This window comes from Schistocerca nitens, chromosome 1, assembly GCF_023898315.1.
Source record: "Schistocerca nitens isolate TAMUIC-IGC-003100 chromosome 1, iqSchNite1.1, whole genome shotgun sequence".
NCBI classification, from domain to species: domain Eukaryota; kingdom Metazoa; phylum Arthropoda; class Insecta; order Orthoptera; family Acrididae; genus Schistocerca; species Schistocerca nitens.
Window position 1 is genome coordinate 1,040,395,299 of NC_064614.1, and position 18,292 is coordinate 1,040,413,590.

At 40.7% G+C, this 18,292-nt stretch overlaps 1 protein-coding gene across 1 annotated transcript in view; it reads left to right on the forward strand.

Annotated features, from left to right (window-relative positions):
* LOC126196964 (disco-interacting protein 2) overlaps positions 1–18,292 on the forward strand; it is a 667,247-nt gene that overhangs the window by 550,028 nt on the left and 98,927 nt on the right. The window contains 2 exon segments of the mRNA XM_049934602.1: positions 3,331–3,633; positions 13,894–14,010. Of these exon segments, the coding sequence (XP_049790559.1) occupies positions 3,331–3,633; positions 13,894–14,010 (420 nt within the window).

The following is an 18,292-nucleotide window of genomic DNA, read 5'->3' on the forward strand; positions in this document are numbered from 1 at the left end:
TCCTGAGAATGATTTGCCACAAAATATTTGTCTTATTTTAGGTGATCGATATTTACAATCTGTTGTTATTGATTTGTTATATTTGTTTGTGACAAACAATTGAAAGTGCCTTTTCAGTAAACAAAGATGTATGAACCACTGAGAACAAAAATTCTTCATGTGACAGTCAGTCTCTGAGATCTGGCTTGATCAAAATTTTGATAATAGTCAACATAAAGCAGTAAATTTTTTTTATGAATTTAAAGTTTAGTTAATAATGATATTATTAATCCATATTTTAATCTCATGTTAGCCATGCATTGTTCTTGACAGTGTCTAGCATGGCCTGAAAACAAATGGCTGGTATGGCCTAATGAAAAATAGGATCATTGACTGATTCATATTTACTGAGAAAACAGTAAACCTTGTATGTGTCTTGACATATTGCGAACATATGAGGTTGCATAGTGTTGACAATTCAGATCTAGATTTCTATGGCTCTCCTAAATTGTAAAATGGTTCCTTTGAAAAGAACATGCTTGCCAAGTGCCAGTGTGTGAAAAGATGAATGGAGCAGTCAGCTCAGTTGAGGGGTATTGATGTATCATTTACCGAGTGACCAACAGAGGAGTGTCATTAGCAGAAAGGAAGCAAATCGTATTCAAATAAGGGTCACAAGTGACCACATGTTCATCCTCTGATTGTCCAGGAATTGTAAAAACATTCTCAGACCACAGGTACAATATTCAGATGACTTGGTCAAGGGTGGCCGACAGCTAAAACATGTTATGATGACAATATTATGAGAATGGCAGATTGCTATTCACCACGTAGTGGAGATGTTGAGTTGCAGGCAGGTTCAACAAAAAAACTGCTGAACAGCTCTTGGCAAAAGGTCTTCTTCTGAATTTGACAACTTACACCCACACATTCACGCAAACATGACTCACACACATGACCACTGTCTCCGACTGCCGCAGCCAGACTGCAAGTGTCAGGGTATGATAGGAGAAGCAATCTGGTTGGTTGGCATGAGGAGGAGTCTGAGGGGGAGGGATAGCAGGGTAAGTATGGGAGACAGTAAAGTGCTGCTTGTGGGAGCATACAGGGACGAGATTTGAGAGGGTAGGGGCAGCTAGATGCAGTCAGGAGTGAGTTAGACAGTGGGTGGGAGAGGAAGTGGGAGCAAAAAATGAGAGAAATAAACAGACTGGGTGCATTGGTGGAATAGAAGGCACCTCTTTGGCACTACCCTCTCCCCACCTCACTCTGTATGCTACCACAAGCAGCAGTTTGCCGTTCCCCATCCTTACCCTGCCATCCCTCCTCCTCCCTGCTGCAGCCATCTCCTTACTCCACCACCCATATTATTGCTTCTCCCATCATGCGCTGATGCTCACAGTCTGACTACGGCAGCCAGATACAATGGTCATGTGTGTGAGTTGTGTTCGCATGAAGGTGTGGGTGTAAGTTGTCTAATTCAGAAGAAGGCCTTTTGCCCAAAAGCTTATTTATTTAGCAATCATTACGCTATGCCTGTCTGTAACTCAACATCTCCACTATATGGTGAGTAGCAGTCTATCCTATTTATAATATTGTCATTATTCCATTCTGGATTTTTTGTTGTTATGTTATGATGATTGATATTTAGTTTTACAGACTTGAAGGGATATGACCACCCTTCCATGCATACTTCTCTGTATAAGGCCTGCAGTCTCCAGGATAATAAAGCTGACGATAAAGCTACTAATCAATGCAGGCAGGGGGTTTCATGGAAGTGGCATTTGTCATAGGCAAACACCAATGAGAATACTCACTTTAGTGAGCATTTAGTGTGAGCAAACTGCCATTGACACTGGATTCTCTCAGTGGATGAGACTGGGTTTGCCTTCCAAAGTTATGTCAGATGTGTTTAACTTTACAACCATGTTGTAACACATTCCAAACTATAAAATGTCTGTAAACAAGTTGGCTGAGGATGAAACGTTGTCTGTCTGAGGAATCATCTTTGTGTGGCTCACAAGACTTTGATTTGCCCCATAGAAATAAAATCCTTTATGCTTATGTGTGTCCCTGGGGTTGTGCAGAGGAGGATGATTTCATAGTACACAACAGTAGTGGTCTACATAGAGGGCTGCTATTGTTTATGACTAACTTCAGTGGCAAATAATTCAGCACACTGAATATGTAGCTTGATCTCCCAAGATGAATCCCACCTGTGTGTCCAAACTGTAATTTCGAATATTTTTCAAACTATGCCTGTGTAGTCAATTTTGACATGAAACATGAGTGTACAGTTTTGTGTTTAAATCAGTGTTTTTATGTTTTCATATTTCTGTAAACTTTGGTACAAAATGTTTTCATAAATGACAAGGTATTTGAAACCCCCCCCCCCCCCACCACCACCACCACAGACACAAAAAAAACATGAATGACTGTTCCATGGCTTCACATATTTTATGTCTGACATGCAGAAAACTGACGTGTTAAGTGTTGAGCTGTACCTCCAGCAGTTATTATTGCTTGAGGTAATCAAACTCTGTTGTGCTGTACCACACTTAACATATCAGTTTTCTGCATGTCAGACATACAATAGAGCATTGATTATTTGAAACCATGGAACAGTTATTTATGCGTTTGTGTGTGTGTGTGTGTGTGTGTGTGTGTGTGTGTGTGTGTGTGTGTTTGTCACTCATGTTTCATGTCAAAATTGACTACATAGATTAGTTTGAAAAATATTCAAAATAACTGTTGAGGTAGTCCTACAGTGTGCAAAACAAGTCTAAAATTTATTTTTGCTATACAGCTAGGACTAGCTTTCTCGCTATGTGATCCTACAAGTGCTTTAAAGGCAGTGCCACATTTTTCTTGTTGTTTTAACCTCTTTATAGCCATACGAAGGCAGTAAAAGTCTTCCTCATTGGATGGCCCTTTCTCAACATGGTAGTTGTCAATAGTCTCTTTCTTTTTGAGGCTCATCCTTGTTGTCACATGGTTCTTGGTCATCAGTGACAATGTCAGTTATTTCAATGTCTGTCAATATTTGATACCCAGGGTCATCATCACATACCAGCAAATATGAATTAACTGATGTGTTTGTTAAATTTATGTTGTGATTGATGGATATTCAGATAATCAGTGGATTAATATATTAAAAAATTTTATCATAAATTACTTGCCTGTATCAGTTTTTGTGTTTTGTGAATGTTTTCTTTTGTATTTTACATTTCTGCCAAGTTTCAATACGTATGACAGTCCATCCCAATTAATGGGAATCACTGTAAATTGTTTCACTTATTCTTACACTACGTGCAGTGTGAAAAGACAATAATAAGTTTTTTGTCGGTACAGCATCAAGCTCTGATGAAGACAGTGTGGTAAATGAGGGTGGTGGCGACGTGCAGAGCACACCAGAGCGAGAGCGCGCAGTCGTGCCACGATCCCATCAGCATGGGCACCAGCACCCGCAGGGGCAGCCACAGCTGCAGTCGGACACCAGCAGCACAGGTTCTGCCCGCGAGACGCCGCCACAGCAGCGGGAACGCTCGCAACAGCCTCGTCACACCCGCCTTCCTAATGGTGGCCCTGGGCTCACAGTTTGGGATGAGCGTGATGTCGCTGACATCACTGATGTCATGCACAACATGCGGCCCTGTAAGTACATTTTGTAATATTACAGGTAATAGTGAATTTGTACTGTCTGATTATCCTTTTTTTTTTTAAAAAAAAAGAGATGCTTCCCACTAGCTATCGCTAGTCTTTGTCAGTTGTTGTCAGACCTGTGGTTCTTATCAGCCATATTCCAGTGAGCTTGGGAGTGGAGCAAGCAGATTTTCGTGATATACGAGAGGACTTCTGAATTTCTGGCATGTGCCTAGAAACTAAAGATAATGTTCCAGAAGCCTTACGATAATGAGGCAGTTGAATTAATTCACTCCTGAGACTTCTTCACAGTAAAAAATGAGAACTATATTATGTGTATGTACATGTGTTTATAAGCAATAAAAAAAGAGTATAGCAAATGACCAGTTTCTCTTGTGATGGACTGTATCTGCTGCAAGAATGCACTGGCACTCATATCATAGCAATGCATTTTTAGACACATACACACATGCGGTGCAATCTGCCTGTACAACTGAGGTCAGTAGTGTGTGCCACTGAAGTGCTACTTGACACAGAATAAGCCAGTTTGAATCCTAGAGGTTCTAGAAATGTCCATCAGGAATATTTGACCAAGAAGATGGAGAGAAGTTGTGGAGTTCACTTCTCCGTAACGTTGCTGGGTGTTGTGTCTGGGAATCCTGCATACTCAGTTCACTAGATAAACAATCAAACAACTCATATTAATGAGTTTTATTATAACACGATTATACAATACTTCACTTGATCGATGTGTCGCAAGAAAAGGGTGACATACAAAATAATAATTCTTCTTCTGAATAGATGAACACAAGCCTGTGCTACATAGGAACTGCTAATGATAGAGGCTACAGTGTGTCGCTAACAGAGTGGCTAATGTTGAAGCTGCTATCTAAGTGGCTCTCAGTAGTGGGGCATGGCACTTATGTTGTCTTCACATAGCTCCCGCTGCTGTCAGTTTCTCATCCTGGAGGGAGATCAGTGAGTGTATGATTGGCTGAACTCTTCTCATAGCCTTCTCTTCCCTGTCATTCCCAACTGGTGTGCTGGCACTGACTTTACGCCGCAACAGTGGGTATGAGTGTTACAGATCTTCACGGAAGTGTTTCATGGTGTGCAATTATATGACACTGTTGATGATAATCTATGAAGCTATTGTAGATTCATCCATAATAATAAAAATGTTACACGAGACTGCATACCTCAAATATTTCTCCCCAAAAGTATTTCTCGTGAGATGACAATGGGCAGGTGCTTTGGAAAACATTTTCAGTGCATGGGTACACTGTGTGCTTGACTTTATCAAACTCAGATAATACAGTGTGTTCAGAAAGAGAGACTTGTACCTTGAGCACCATAAAAGAACATTGGTGCAATATGTGGAGAGCGTCTTAACATCATACTAAGAATTTCTTTGACCTGTGAGACACTGCAGTTGACAAATTTGGCACAGTTGCATCGATTGAAGAAGGGCTTTGTTACTTTTGAGCACCACAGTACTAGGCATAAGACCAGATGTAATTTTTGTCTTTTGGTACAAAGAGATGTTTAAAGACTTCCAAAATCTTGCATTTTCATGTGTAGTTGACATTGGTATAGGTGATAAAAACAAGACATTAAGTCTGCAGTAATTATGAATGTAGAAGTGAGTTCCTGTGGATCACAAATTATATTGTGGGAAATTCTAATTTCCCAAGAACAGACAGTGCCTCCTACCTTCTTAAGAGATGTACAGAGAAACTTTGTTAGTATACTTTCTTAGGATAGTTTCCATCTATCTTAAAGAGCCTTTAGGATGGATCACATGAGTGATAGGTAAGAAATCTACTTTGTAGGCTGATTACATTCCCCTAGTACTTTACCAATGAACCAAAGTCTGTGACTTGCTTTACCCACAACTGAGTATATGTGATTATTCCATTTCATGTTCCTACTAAGTGGTACACCCAGGTATTTGTATGAGTTTACTGACTCCAGTTGTGACTCACTGATATTATATTCATATGATACTATGTTTTATCTTTTTGTGAAATGCACAATTTTACATTTCTGGACATTTAAAGCAAGTTGCCAGTATTTGCACCACTTTGAAATCTTATGAAGGTTGTGTACAGCTTGATTCAGACTGTACTTCCTTGTAGGTAACTAAATCATCAGCAAAAAAAGAGTCAGGTTGCTATTAATATTGTCTGGAAGGTTGTTAATATACAACATGAATAGCAAGGGACCCAAATACTTCTCTGGGAAACACACAAAGTTTCTTCACATCTGTTGATGACTCTCCATCCAAGAGAACATGCTGTATCTTCTCTATGAAGAAATTGTCAAACAGTCACAAATTTTGCTTGAAACCATAGGTGACAATAAGCATAGTTGTGGTACTCTGTAAAATGTTTCTTGAAAATCAAGAAATACTGCATTTGCTTGACAGCCTTGATCCTTGGCTTTCAGGATGTCAAGTGAGAAAAGTGAGAGTTGGGTTTCACATGATTAATGGTTTCAGAATCCGTGCTGGTTGGCATAGAAGCACTCATTCTGTTTGAGATACCTCATTGAGTTTGAGCCCAGAATATGTTCTACGATTCTACAACAATTGGATGCTAGAAATATTGGATGGTAGTGTTTTGGATCACTTCTGCTACCCTACTTGTAGACAATTTCACCTGTGCTTTCTTCCAGCTACTGAGCACAGTTTTTTGTTTGAGGGATTGGCAAGAGATTATAATCAACAGATGGGCTAAATCAGCTGCAAATTGGGTACAGAATCTGATAAGAATTCCATTGGCTCTCGGACTTAGTTCAGTTTTAACTGTTTCAGTCAAGGCATTCAGTAATGTTTTACAGGATTCTTGTCACACCCATTATTAACTAAATTATAACTATCCCAACTGATTGTTGGGTGATTGTCTCTTCAAACGATTACATTATGTTTAGGGTACATATGTCCAAGCAAACTGAGGTTTTCTCAGAAGTTTTTGGTTACATCAGGAAGTGAGTTTGGTGGTTATTAGAAGGGCCCTGTTATAATTTTATGCCCACTGAGGATACTGAGTCTTACCAGAATAACCTCACATCCAACTTAAGTTTCTGTCTTGGTGAATTTGAGGTTCTTGTGTACTGTGACAAATACGCCACCTCCATTTCCCACTTCCCTATCCTTTCAGTATTATATGCTTAAATTTTCTCCGGAGGTGCCATTACTGTCAGCTTCAGGTTTTAACCAGCACTCTGTGTGTAGTATCATGTGAGCTTCAGTCCTTTTTAGGGATACATCAAACTATGACACTTTTTTGTGAATCTTTCAAAATTTAACCACTAGGATTTTAATTTCACTGATCTGCAGGGATCTTTTCTTTGGATCTTACACTAATATTTCTGGGTTTCTTACAGATGTTATCTAAATTGAGTGCATAGTCAGTTAATCTTAAAAAAAAGGGCCTTGCTGCAATAGAAATAAAACTATTTGTCAAAGGAACTTAAATCTAACAATGGAAACTCGAGGTACGAATATCAACAATTTAGAAACCGACAGACGCTACTTACCATAAAGAAGACACGCCAAGTTGGAGACATGCACAATTAAGCTTTTCACACACACAAAAGCAAGCACACCTCACCCACACACGTGCGTTAACTCCAGCATCTCAGACCAGAAATCACGTGGGATGTAAGCAGCAAACTGTAGGGGGCAGGGAAGGGGAAGGGATAGTAGTGTAAGGGTGGAGAAAGAGACGAATGCTTTCTGATGGAGTGTGCAGGGATTAGACTGCCAACAGGTGCAGCTTCACGAGGTTTGTGGGGCAGGAGGAGGGGGGGGGGGGGAGGATGAAAAAGTGGAGGAGCATGGAAAGATGGGCAGAAGGCTGCAAATTAACAGGTTGGGAGATGAGAGTGAAGAGAGAATGATAGGACAGTAGGGGTCAAAACTGTTGGGGGGGGGGGGGGAGGGCGGGGGGAGACAGTATGTTACCATAGGTTGAGTCTGGGAAAATTACAGGAGCGGAGAATGTGTTGTATGGATAATTCCCTTATGCGCAGTTCAGAAAAGCTGGTGTTGGAGGGAAGGATCCAGATGGCTTGGTTAGTGAAGCAGCCATTGAAATCAAGTGTGCTATGGTCAGAGGCATGTTGTGCCACAGGATGGGCTACTTTGCTTGTGGCCACAGTTTGGTGGCGGCCGTTCATGCTGGTCGACAGCTGCTTTGTAGTCATATGAATATAAAACCCTGTGCAGTGATTGCAGCAGAGCTGCTAAATGACACGGCTGCTTTCACATGCGGCTTACCCCCTGATGGGGTAGGATAAACCTCACAGGATTGGAATAGGAAGTGCTGGGTGGGTGGATTGGGCAGGTTTTGCACCTGGGTCTGTAACAGGGATATGAACCTTGTGGCAGGTGGTTGAGATTGTCTGTCATGGCATAAGCTGTCAGTTTAAGATCATACACTAATACAGCATGGAAATTAAAGTCTTAGTAATGTCCCAGTCTGTTTTCTTGTAGGTTAAGTTAGTGAGTGAATAACTTTCCTCTTAATGTATAACAAGCAGCACTGTCTTCTCATATGACAGAAATATTGTGTTCAATCATTTTTTAAAAGAATTGTCATAGTTTGCTACAAATTCTGTTACTCAGTTCTAAAGAAACAAAATTGGTTCAACACCAATGAACGTGAAGTGCAAACTCTGTTCTAGAATGTCCATAAGCAGTGCTCCGTGCAAGTTTGTATATTAGATGTTTGCATATTATGTTAATAGAGAACCAGGCAGGGAGTTCCTAACATTAGTGTGATTATTACAGTTATGATAGTGCTCACTGTGTGTTTGCCAATTAAGTCATTCTCTTCACATATATGATTCCAGTATGGCATTACCTGGGAAGCTGTTGCATTTTATACTTGTCTACTTTATTCTTGGTGATAACAAAAAGCACAAAGATCTGGACTTCAGCATTTGTGGGTTGTTGTTGTTGTGGTCTTCAATCCGCAGACTGATTTGATGCAGCTCTCCGTGCTACACTATCCCGTGAAAGCCTCTTCATCTCAGGGTAACTACTACAGCCTGCATCCTTCTGAATGTGTTTACTGTACTCATCTCTTGGTCTCCCTCTACGATTTTTACCCCCCCAAGCTTCCCTCCAGTACAAAATGAGTGATCCTTTGAGGTCTCAGAATGTGTCCTTCCAACTGATCCTTTCTTCTAGTCAGGTTGTGCCACAAATTTCTTTTCTCCCCAGTTCTGTTCAATACCTCCTCATTAGTTACATGGTCTACCTTTCTGACTTTCAGCATTCTTCTGTAGCACCCCACTTCAAAAGCTTCTATTCTCTTCATTTTGGCCTTTGATCCAACAAAGAGGACTTATGGCTGCTCTTAAAATTGCAGTGTTTGCTTGTTCTCTGCCTCCAGGAAACAAAATTGCATCCTCACAACTGCTTGGACCTTCCCCCTGAGGATGGCATTCCATCTTGTAGGGGAGTCATGCTGTTCATCTGGGGTGACATTCATACCCAATACACCTCCTTGACTACCTGTCTTCAAGCTGTTGCAGTCTTCACTTAGCCTTTTCCCGATGTCTCGTTTACATCCCTCTGTCTTCCGATGTCACCAGGGCAGACTTCCTCCAGCCTATTGGCCAACTCTCTCATCCCTTTCTGCTGCTCCATGTCTCAAATGTGCACCATCCCCTTTGCGGGTCTTGCAGAACCTGTCCCAGAGGTGTCCTCGCGGCTGACCTCAGTCAACTTAACCACATCTGCCTTAACATGGGAGCACCCACATTATTTTCAGACTCTATGCCCATCTATTCCCATTTGGACCTCTCCTTCTGCACTGCCCAGCTTGCCCATCATCTTGAGTGGTCCGTTCTCTCTGGCGTATTACTCGAGTAGCCATTTCCCATGTGCTATCTGTTTGCTGACTCCTACACCACCGAAGAACACATCCAAATGGCAGCTTTCTAAGGCCGACTGGAGGCTTTGCTCCTGGCAACCTTTGACAAACAACATTTCCCCATTTTTAATGTCCAGATTGAATATCTTACAAACATTATCCTTACTGCTGCAGAATGTTTCATTCCTTGCATTTCCTCATTACCGCGCCGTGTGCTGGTCCCTTGGTGGACTGAGACTTGTAATTTGCATGCAGAGATGTGCTGTCTGCATTTTTAACTATCATCATATGATGGCAAACTGCATTTGTTACAAACATTTCCGAGCACAGTGTCTTCGTGTTCTTCAGGACAGCAAAAAAGCTTGCTGGATTTTCTTTATTAGTTCTTTTAACAGTTCGCCTCCCTCTTCCAACCTCCGACGGCTCTCTGGGACTAAGGTCCATTCCCCAATTTCCGGCCTGACAGTAGTAGACAATATCGTAGTGGACCCTATTTGCTATCTCCAACTTCTTGGGCTGGTATTTTGTGAAGATTTCGAGCTCCTCCCACTATCACCATGTCTTCCTCCATCGGAGACGAATGGAAAAGCCTCGGGTGATATCCTTCTCTTCTCAGAATCATGAGTGCTACAACGCTGCCTTTACCATCAGGGAGCTAGGTCATGCTTTTTCTTCATTCCGATCCTCTGTCACAGGGCCAGACAGTGTTCACATTCACATGTTGCAGAACCATTCTGTTGTGAGCATGCATTTTCTGCCACATAAGTACAACTGCATCTGGACAGAGGGTATGTTTCCCAGACGCTGATGTCAAGTCACTGTCATACCTATAACTAAGGCTCGTAAAGATAAACAGCTTCCTTCTAGTTACCGCCCCTTTTCTCTCAGCAGCTGTTTGCTAGGTGATTGAACATATGATTCATGCCTAGCTGGTATGGTGGCTTTAGTCTCGAAATTTACTAACTCCTGCACATTGTGGATTTAGAGTGCACCGTTCTGCAGTTGACCATCTCGTCACTTTGCCCACCCGTGTCATTCATGGTTTTCTGCAGAAATACCAGACTACATCCATGTTTTTCAATTTAGAGAAAGCTTAAGACACCTGCTGGAGGACTGGTATCCTCCGTACTCTCTACATCTGGGGCTTCCATGGCCGCATGCCCTGATACCTTCACAAATTTTTAAAAGACCAAATTTTCAAGGTACGTGTGGGTTCTGCCTTGTCAGACACCTTTATCCAGGAAAACGATGTGCCTCAGGGCTCTGTCCTGAGTGTCATCCTCTTCGCTATTGCCATTAAACCTCTCTTCCACTGGACATCTCCGGCTCCCTTTTTGTTGACAATTTTGCAATCTTTTGCAGTTCTCCATGGACTTATCTCCTGAAGTGGTGTCTTCAGTGATGTCTCGATATCTTTACTAATGGAGCATCAACAATGGCTTATGTTTTTACACTGACAAAACTGTATCAATCTCTGGCAGCACTATTGGTGTCTTCCACTGTCTTTACATCTTGGGCCTGTTGCTCTTCTGTTCATTGAAACTACAAAATTCCCGGGGCTCACGTTGAATAGGAAAATTTCTTAGTCCTCCCATGTCTTACCTGGCTGCCCACTTTATGCAGTCCCTCAGTGTCCTGTGTATTCTTAATGGTACATCCTGAGGACCAGCACCCACGTCCGTTTGAAACTAGATTATGGGTGTTTCGTTTATGCAACTGCATGTCCATTCCTCTTACACCTCGCAATAGTATCCACCATAGTGGCATATGTTTGGCCACTGGTGTCTTTTACATTAGCCTGGTTGAGACTCTATATGCAGAAACTGCCGACCTACTGCTGTCATACCGCCATGACTTTCTCCTCAGCAGATACGCATGCCGTTCATCTGCCATGCCTGGCCACCCATCTTATGCCTCCTCCTTTGATAACTCCTTTGCTCGCCAGTATGGGGCGTGTCCATCTTCTCTGTTACCTCCTGGAGTTCGCTTTCGGCTCTTGCTCCAGCAACTTAACTTCATGCTGCCTATCACGTTTCCAATGGATGTGAACTTGCCATCATCTTGGCTTCATGTGGTGGCCTGTGTTCACCTTGGCCTTCATTCACTTTCCAAGGGCACTACTCCAGCCTCCTTCTATCACCGAAAGTTTCATGACCTTCGCACGGAACTTCGCGATAGTACCTTTATGTATGCTGATGGATCTCGGACTGACTTGGATGTGCCTTCATCATTGGTACTGATGTTTTTCAGCATCAGATTCCATTAAAAATGCTCAGTATTAACAGCAGAGCTCTTTGCCCTATATCAGGCCATGCAGTACATCCATTGATACAGGCTTTTCAATTGGGTCATCTGTTCAGACTCTCTCTGTGCTCTTCAAAGCTTGTGTGTGCTGTACACCATCCATTCCTTAGCGCAAAGGGTCCCCGAAAGGTGTCACTTGCTCACTCTTGATGGAGCCATTGTGATGTTTATGTGGGTTCCTGGTCGTATTGGTCTGACAGGAAACGAGGCTGCCGACGCTGCTGCTGTCGCTGCAGTCCTTGTACCTTGTCCTGCTAGTTCTTCCATACCCTCCGATGACCTCTGTGGTGTCATGTATCAGCAGGTGGTGTCACTTTGGCATCACCACTGGTCCTCCCTTAATGGGAACAAGCTCTGGGGAATTAAGCCTCTCCCCTCAGCTTCGGCGACCTCCTCTCGGGTCTCTCGCCATGAGGTGGTCATTTTATCTAGGTTAAATATTGGGCACCGTCCTTTTAGCCATCACCATTTGTCAAGTGGTGCTCCCCCACCACTTTGTGCTCATTGTCCTGAACCTTTGACAGTTTGCGTTTGCCGTCTGAGTTATCGGCCGTTTTAGTGAATGACGTGCAGCCTGTTGACAGCATTTTATGTTTTATCTGTTGTAGGAACATGGTGAAGGACATTTAATTGTTAGTTCAGAACCTCCATTTCTCTATGGCGTATTTTATAGACCTTTCTCCACATCCCCATTTTCACCTATATTTCCTTTTGTTGATTGGGCTTAACGTGTAGTCATTTTTAACTCCTTTCTTTATCTTCATGTTCTACAGTTCTGACATGGGTACATATGACACTCTTTGTTTTTGGACCCTAAAACAAAGACAAACAAACAAAAGTCTCCTTTCAGATACAAACCTAATTCTCAGTTAGTCAAGTACTTCTATCTCAAATTTACCATTCACTGTTCGTCCAGAGTCACAAACTGCTTTCGGGGCACACCTTTTCGATAGTATAGATGATAATTATTAATTTCACCCTTGATTTACTCATGTGGGCATAATTTGGTTCAGGAGAAGTGCTTGCATGCCACTCAGCCCTTTGGAATGTTATCTGAGTGATACTCTAATCCAAGTGTTGTCTGTGGATATCATTCTGTTCAAAAGATTTGGTTAGCCTTCAGTAATCCCAGCAATTCATGACAAATCATTGTGTGCTGTTCCTTCTGATTATGAGAGAAGATTCAGCACCAACTTTACTCATACATTCTGCATTTTACAAGCTGTCACTCTCAATTGAATGCACAGTTGATTTTAACTAGTTAAACTTCTCTGCTATCAAAACCTAACTGACGACCTTAGTTCATAAGTTCTTACACTTTGTCCGTATTTTCATAATTTCGTAAGTGTCAGGCATGCAGTGGGTGTTTTCTGTTTGACATCTTCCTGTCTTCCTTCTGACTTGTCTCTCTTTAGTTCATATAACATCCATCCACTACCCAGCCCATCGATATAGAGAGCACCTCATGCCTTCCCACTGCATTGGAGAAATTAGTCTTGTTGCTTGTTGGTCATACCCTGTATGAATAAATTCAATGTCTCATATATATTCTGAAGCAAATAATGGCATTTTTGTGCATTTAATTTTTTTCTTTCAAGTCAATTTGTGTGTTACTTAGATAAGGGCTGAATGAACAAAGATAGTGCGTTTGGAAATGGAGCAATGTCGAGTGTTTCAGGAAGAGAATCCATTGTAGCTTTGTGCTTAAAATAAGAACTTCATGAAAATAAAGTTTGCAGTGCTGCCATAATGTAGAATTTCCATGATTTTGAATGTTTGCCCATGTACCCATGCAATCAGTCAGTTATATTCTTGGTATTACAGCAGACATTCTCTGTTATAGCAGTCAACTCCAATATGTTACTGTTAGTGTTGCTAACACTTTTAACATTTAGCATTAGATAGGAAAAACTTCCCTAATGTTCTGGAGAATGTTATTGTAATATTTCTTGATTTCTTTCTTTTTCCTCATATGCCTTTATCTTTTGATGATGGAAATTTCAAGTTCGAATTTTTCTTGATTTGTTTGTTTGTCTTCTTTGTAAGCTGACTTTTATTTTACCATCACATTTCTTGCTTTCAGATTCCCAGCCACCTGATGTTACCCACAACACAGCACAGTCTCGTCGCCTAACAGCTGCTGACAGAGTCAATCGGTATAACCAGTCGAGGCAGTCTTCAACATCAGATGACAATATGGGTATGTAACAACTTTTTACGAGGTGAAAACTACTTCATATACTTCATTTACAAAAAAAAAAAAAAAAAAAAAAAAAAAAAAAAAAAAAAAAAACTGTTAAGCTGTATGTTGCAAAGAAGAAATTGAAGAATTGTCACTCTAAGTAACTGTGTTTCAGATTCAATCAGTTGACGAGATGTTTCAAATCAGCAGATTTAAATGAATTTCAGAATTACAGGAAGGTGATTGTTGGCTGTGTTTGGAAAACTGACATTTCTGGTAACAGGCCAATTAAAGGCACAGATTTAGCATCTAAAATGGCTGTGTGTGGAAAACTGAAACTTCTGGTAACAGCCCAATTAAAGGCACAGATTTACCATCTAAAATACCTTATGAGGGAGGGAGGTAATAAAGCTTTCGTGACTTGGCTCTAAGACAGTATCACAGAATATTCACCATCTGACTACCAAATTTGTGTCATATGCAACTGGCAATGTATTTTTTTACTTAAAATTACTGCTTTGTATGACTTTAATCATAATGGTGCAGTTACACTCTAGGACAAAAAAAGGATGCATAACAAAAAGTCATCTAAATGTGAAGGAAATCAGTAGATGTGATGTAAACATACGGGCAAACAAAGATTACAGTTTTAGAAAAATTGGATGATTTATTCCAGAGAAAGAGCTTCACAGATTGAGCAACTCAGTAATGCAGTTATTCAACTTTGCACTGATTAATAGAGCTGTTCGATGTCCAACCGGGGGATATTGTGCCAAATTCTGTCCAATTGGTGTACTAAATCATCAAAATCCTGGTCTGGTTGGAGGCCGTGCCCATAGTTCTCCAAATGTTCTTAACCAGAGAGAGAGAGAGAGAGAGAGAGAGAGAGAGAAGAGAGAGAGCTGGCGACGTTGCTGGCAAGGGAGGCATCGGCAAGCACAGAGACAAGCAGTAGAAACTCTTGGCTTGTTCAGGAGGGCATTGTGGTGCTGAAATGTAAATCCAGGATGGTTTGCCATGAAGAGCAACAGAACGAGGCTTAAAATATCATCGATTACCACTGTGCTGCACCCATAGGGGTCCTGCTATAGGTACCCCCGACCAACACTCCTGGTTGTCAGGCCATATGGTGGACAACAGTCAGGTTGTTATCCCACTGCAGTCTGGCACATCTCCAGACATATCTTCGGTCTGGAATCTCATAGACTGGAGTAGAATTGTCTTAAGTGATGAGTCCCCCTTTGAACAGAACCTCAATGACCAGCGAAGACATGTAAGGAATCACCCCAGACAATGGTGGATACCAACCTGACTGCAATTTGCCACACTGCCAGACAGCCAGGAATGATGGGTGTCACTTCTTTTCATAACAGGACCTCTGTGATAGTTATCCACTGTACCCTTACAGAACAGTAGTATATCATGATACTCTAAACCTCATTTTGTTGCCCTTCATGGCAAGCAATCCTAGGCTTACATTTCAGCAACTTAATGCCCACCCACACATGGTGTGTGTTTCTACTGCTCGTTTTTGTGCTTGCCAAACCCTATCTTGGCCAGCAAGATTGCCCAATCTCTCCCCAATTGAGGACATTTGGAGCATTATGGTCAGGGCTCTCCAGTCTGTATGGAATTTTGATGGACTAATGGACAGGATTTCACACGATATCCCTTAGAAGGTCATCCAACAACTTTTATCACTCAAATGTCAACGTGAATAACTGCTTGCATAAGGACCAGAGGTGGAACAATGCACTGCTGACTTGCTCAATTTGTGAAACTCTTTCTCTTGAATAAATCGTTCCAATTTTACTGAAATTGTGATCATTTGTTTGTCTGTACTTTTACATCACATCTATCGATTTCCATTCCACTCAGATAATTCCTTTGTGATTCATCTATTTTTTGTCCTGGAATATACATCAGTTTAGCTCCATCATGAGGACGTTATTGTTCCTTTGTCTCTTTCTTGGCACCTCTTGATATCACGAAGACTCATTTACATATGCAGCTAAAATACCAAAATCTTATTTATGTACAGTGTATAAGACAGCAAGTACAATCTACACCTATGTTGCTTTACTAGGAATCATTTATGGCACTCCCACAATAATTCCCTTCACTACTGCACTGCAGAAAACTGTCTTAGTATGGGTTACCAGTCTCACTTTTAACTGCAAGACAAGGTTAAATCATCACTGTTCCAAAACTAATGACCACATTTAGTAAGATTCCAAAATCTGATCACTGACCTGAATAATGTACACTACTAACAATAAATACACCATTTCCAACTGGTTCCTCACTATTTCAGTTGTAAAGTCCACAAAGACAAAACACAGTAACAGTTCAAAGTCAGTTTTAAAGAGACCAAAAAATAGCACACTTCACACCTTCATTCAGGAAATGTAATTTGTTGGTTTCAGTTATACATCACGAAGTCCATCTCTTTCATCAATCACCACTTCTAGATAGATAAATGTTCCACAGTTTGATACAAAAGCCGGCCGGAGTGGCTGAGCGGTTCTAGGCGCTACAGTCTGGAACCGCGTGACTGCTACGGTCGCAGGTTTGAATCCTCCCTCATGCATGGATGTGTGTGATGTCCTTAGGTTAGTTAAGTTTAAGTATTTCTAAGTTCTAGGGGACTGGTGACCTCAGAAGTTAAGTCCCAATAGTGCTCAGAGCCATTTGAACATTTTTTTTTTGTACAAAACCTTTTCTGAACAGTAATGGTTGACACATTAGGTTGTAATACTATCCTATAAAATCAGAAATGATTAGAGTTCCACGTCTGTGCATAGCAATGGCTTTGCCAGCTCTTTTAAGATTTCCACATTGAAAAAATAATTTTTATCGCCAACAGAAATTCATGGAAAGTTGCTAAATAGTACACTCATTCATTTTTGACAATTGTGATCCACAGTTCAGATATAGCTATACTTCTCTTGAAGATTATCTACGTTGTGGATAATCCAAAAACTGCAGGCACAGATGAAATTTCCAAGAAAATATGCAGTAACAGTTGGCAGTTAAAGTTATCTAGAAAGGATCATGATACAGATGTATCAGAAGAAAGTGCATGGTACATTTTACATAATAATTAACTACAGTAAAAGAATGTGGAAGATGCTATATTGTTTGAATTCCGACCAAAAACAAACACAGATGTGTTGACTGTTTTAAAAAGAATCCTCCTGATTTATATTTTTCTGTGTCACTGTGGATGAGCTGTGAGGTGTCACATTCCACCAGAAACAAAGCACTGGGTGGAAGCCAATTGCCATGTACTCCACGAGCAGTGGAAAAGTTGCTTTTATTTCCTAGAAGAGTTATGTCCAGTGCAGTTGGTGAAGCAGAGGTATCTTTTTGGAGAATTGTATGTAAGTCTTCTGAGACAATTGGATAAAAAATGCTTGAGGTGAGGTCAGGTTTGGAGTGGAAATAAAATGGAGAACCAGTAGATTTTCAGCACGAATTACTGAAACCTCCATCTTATTCACCATGTTTCACACCATGTTGCTTCTTCCTATTCCCACATCTGTAGAAATTTATGGCTGATAAACATTTGGAGCTCAGTGAATAGTGTTTTCTCACAGTCAAAGGTATATATTTTGCAGACAAGAAATTACACTTAATGGATGAAATCATCTTATTGGAAAAATGGGGAAAGAAAGTGAATTCATCTAAATTGGCACCAATTCAAAATGTAAGTATATTTTTGACCCAGAAAAAGTTGTTTCACTGCCAGCCCAAGACCTTTTCAACTTGCCATCATATCTTCAAGAAGTATTCTGTTGGTGTTGGATTTTTCATTATTTCCTTTAGCATGTGTTGTCATATAATTGACACAGTTTTTATCATGATCATGGTAGGAGTAACAGAAACACTATCAAACGTTACAACCAAATTAATAATTAAATCATAAACAACAATCAGTTTCTGTACAATGAAAATTGTTTTTTAATTAACAAGGTAGGAAATACAGGAAAATATCAGCAATGAAGTAACATTGCTTGTGAAATGTCATTATGGATAGTATCAACACTGTTCTGTTTTGTTCATTTCCCATATTCACATCAAAATAGGTGAGCTTCAGTTTCAGAACAAATTCACCAACATAATTGAAGTGTGTTTCATTTCTGTTTGAAATATAGAGGATTTCTTTTTTCAGGAGTGTTACTACACATAAAATAATATTGTAGATAATACAAAGTGCTTTTAACTGTTCATATTCAGCTCCTCTACATAAATAATGAAGACAGAGCCAGGTTTGTTGCTGCCACTGCAATGGTCATGC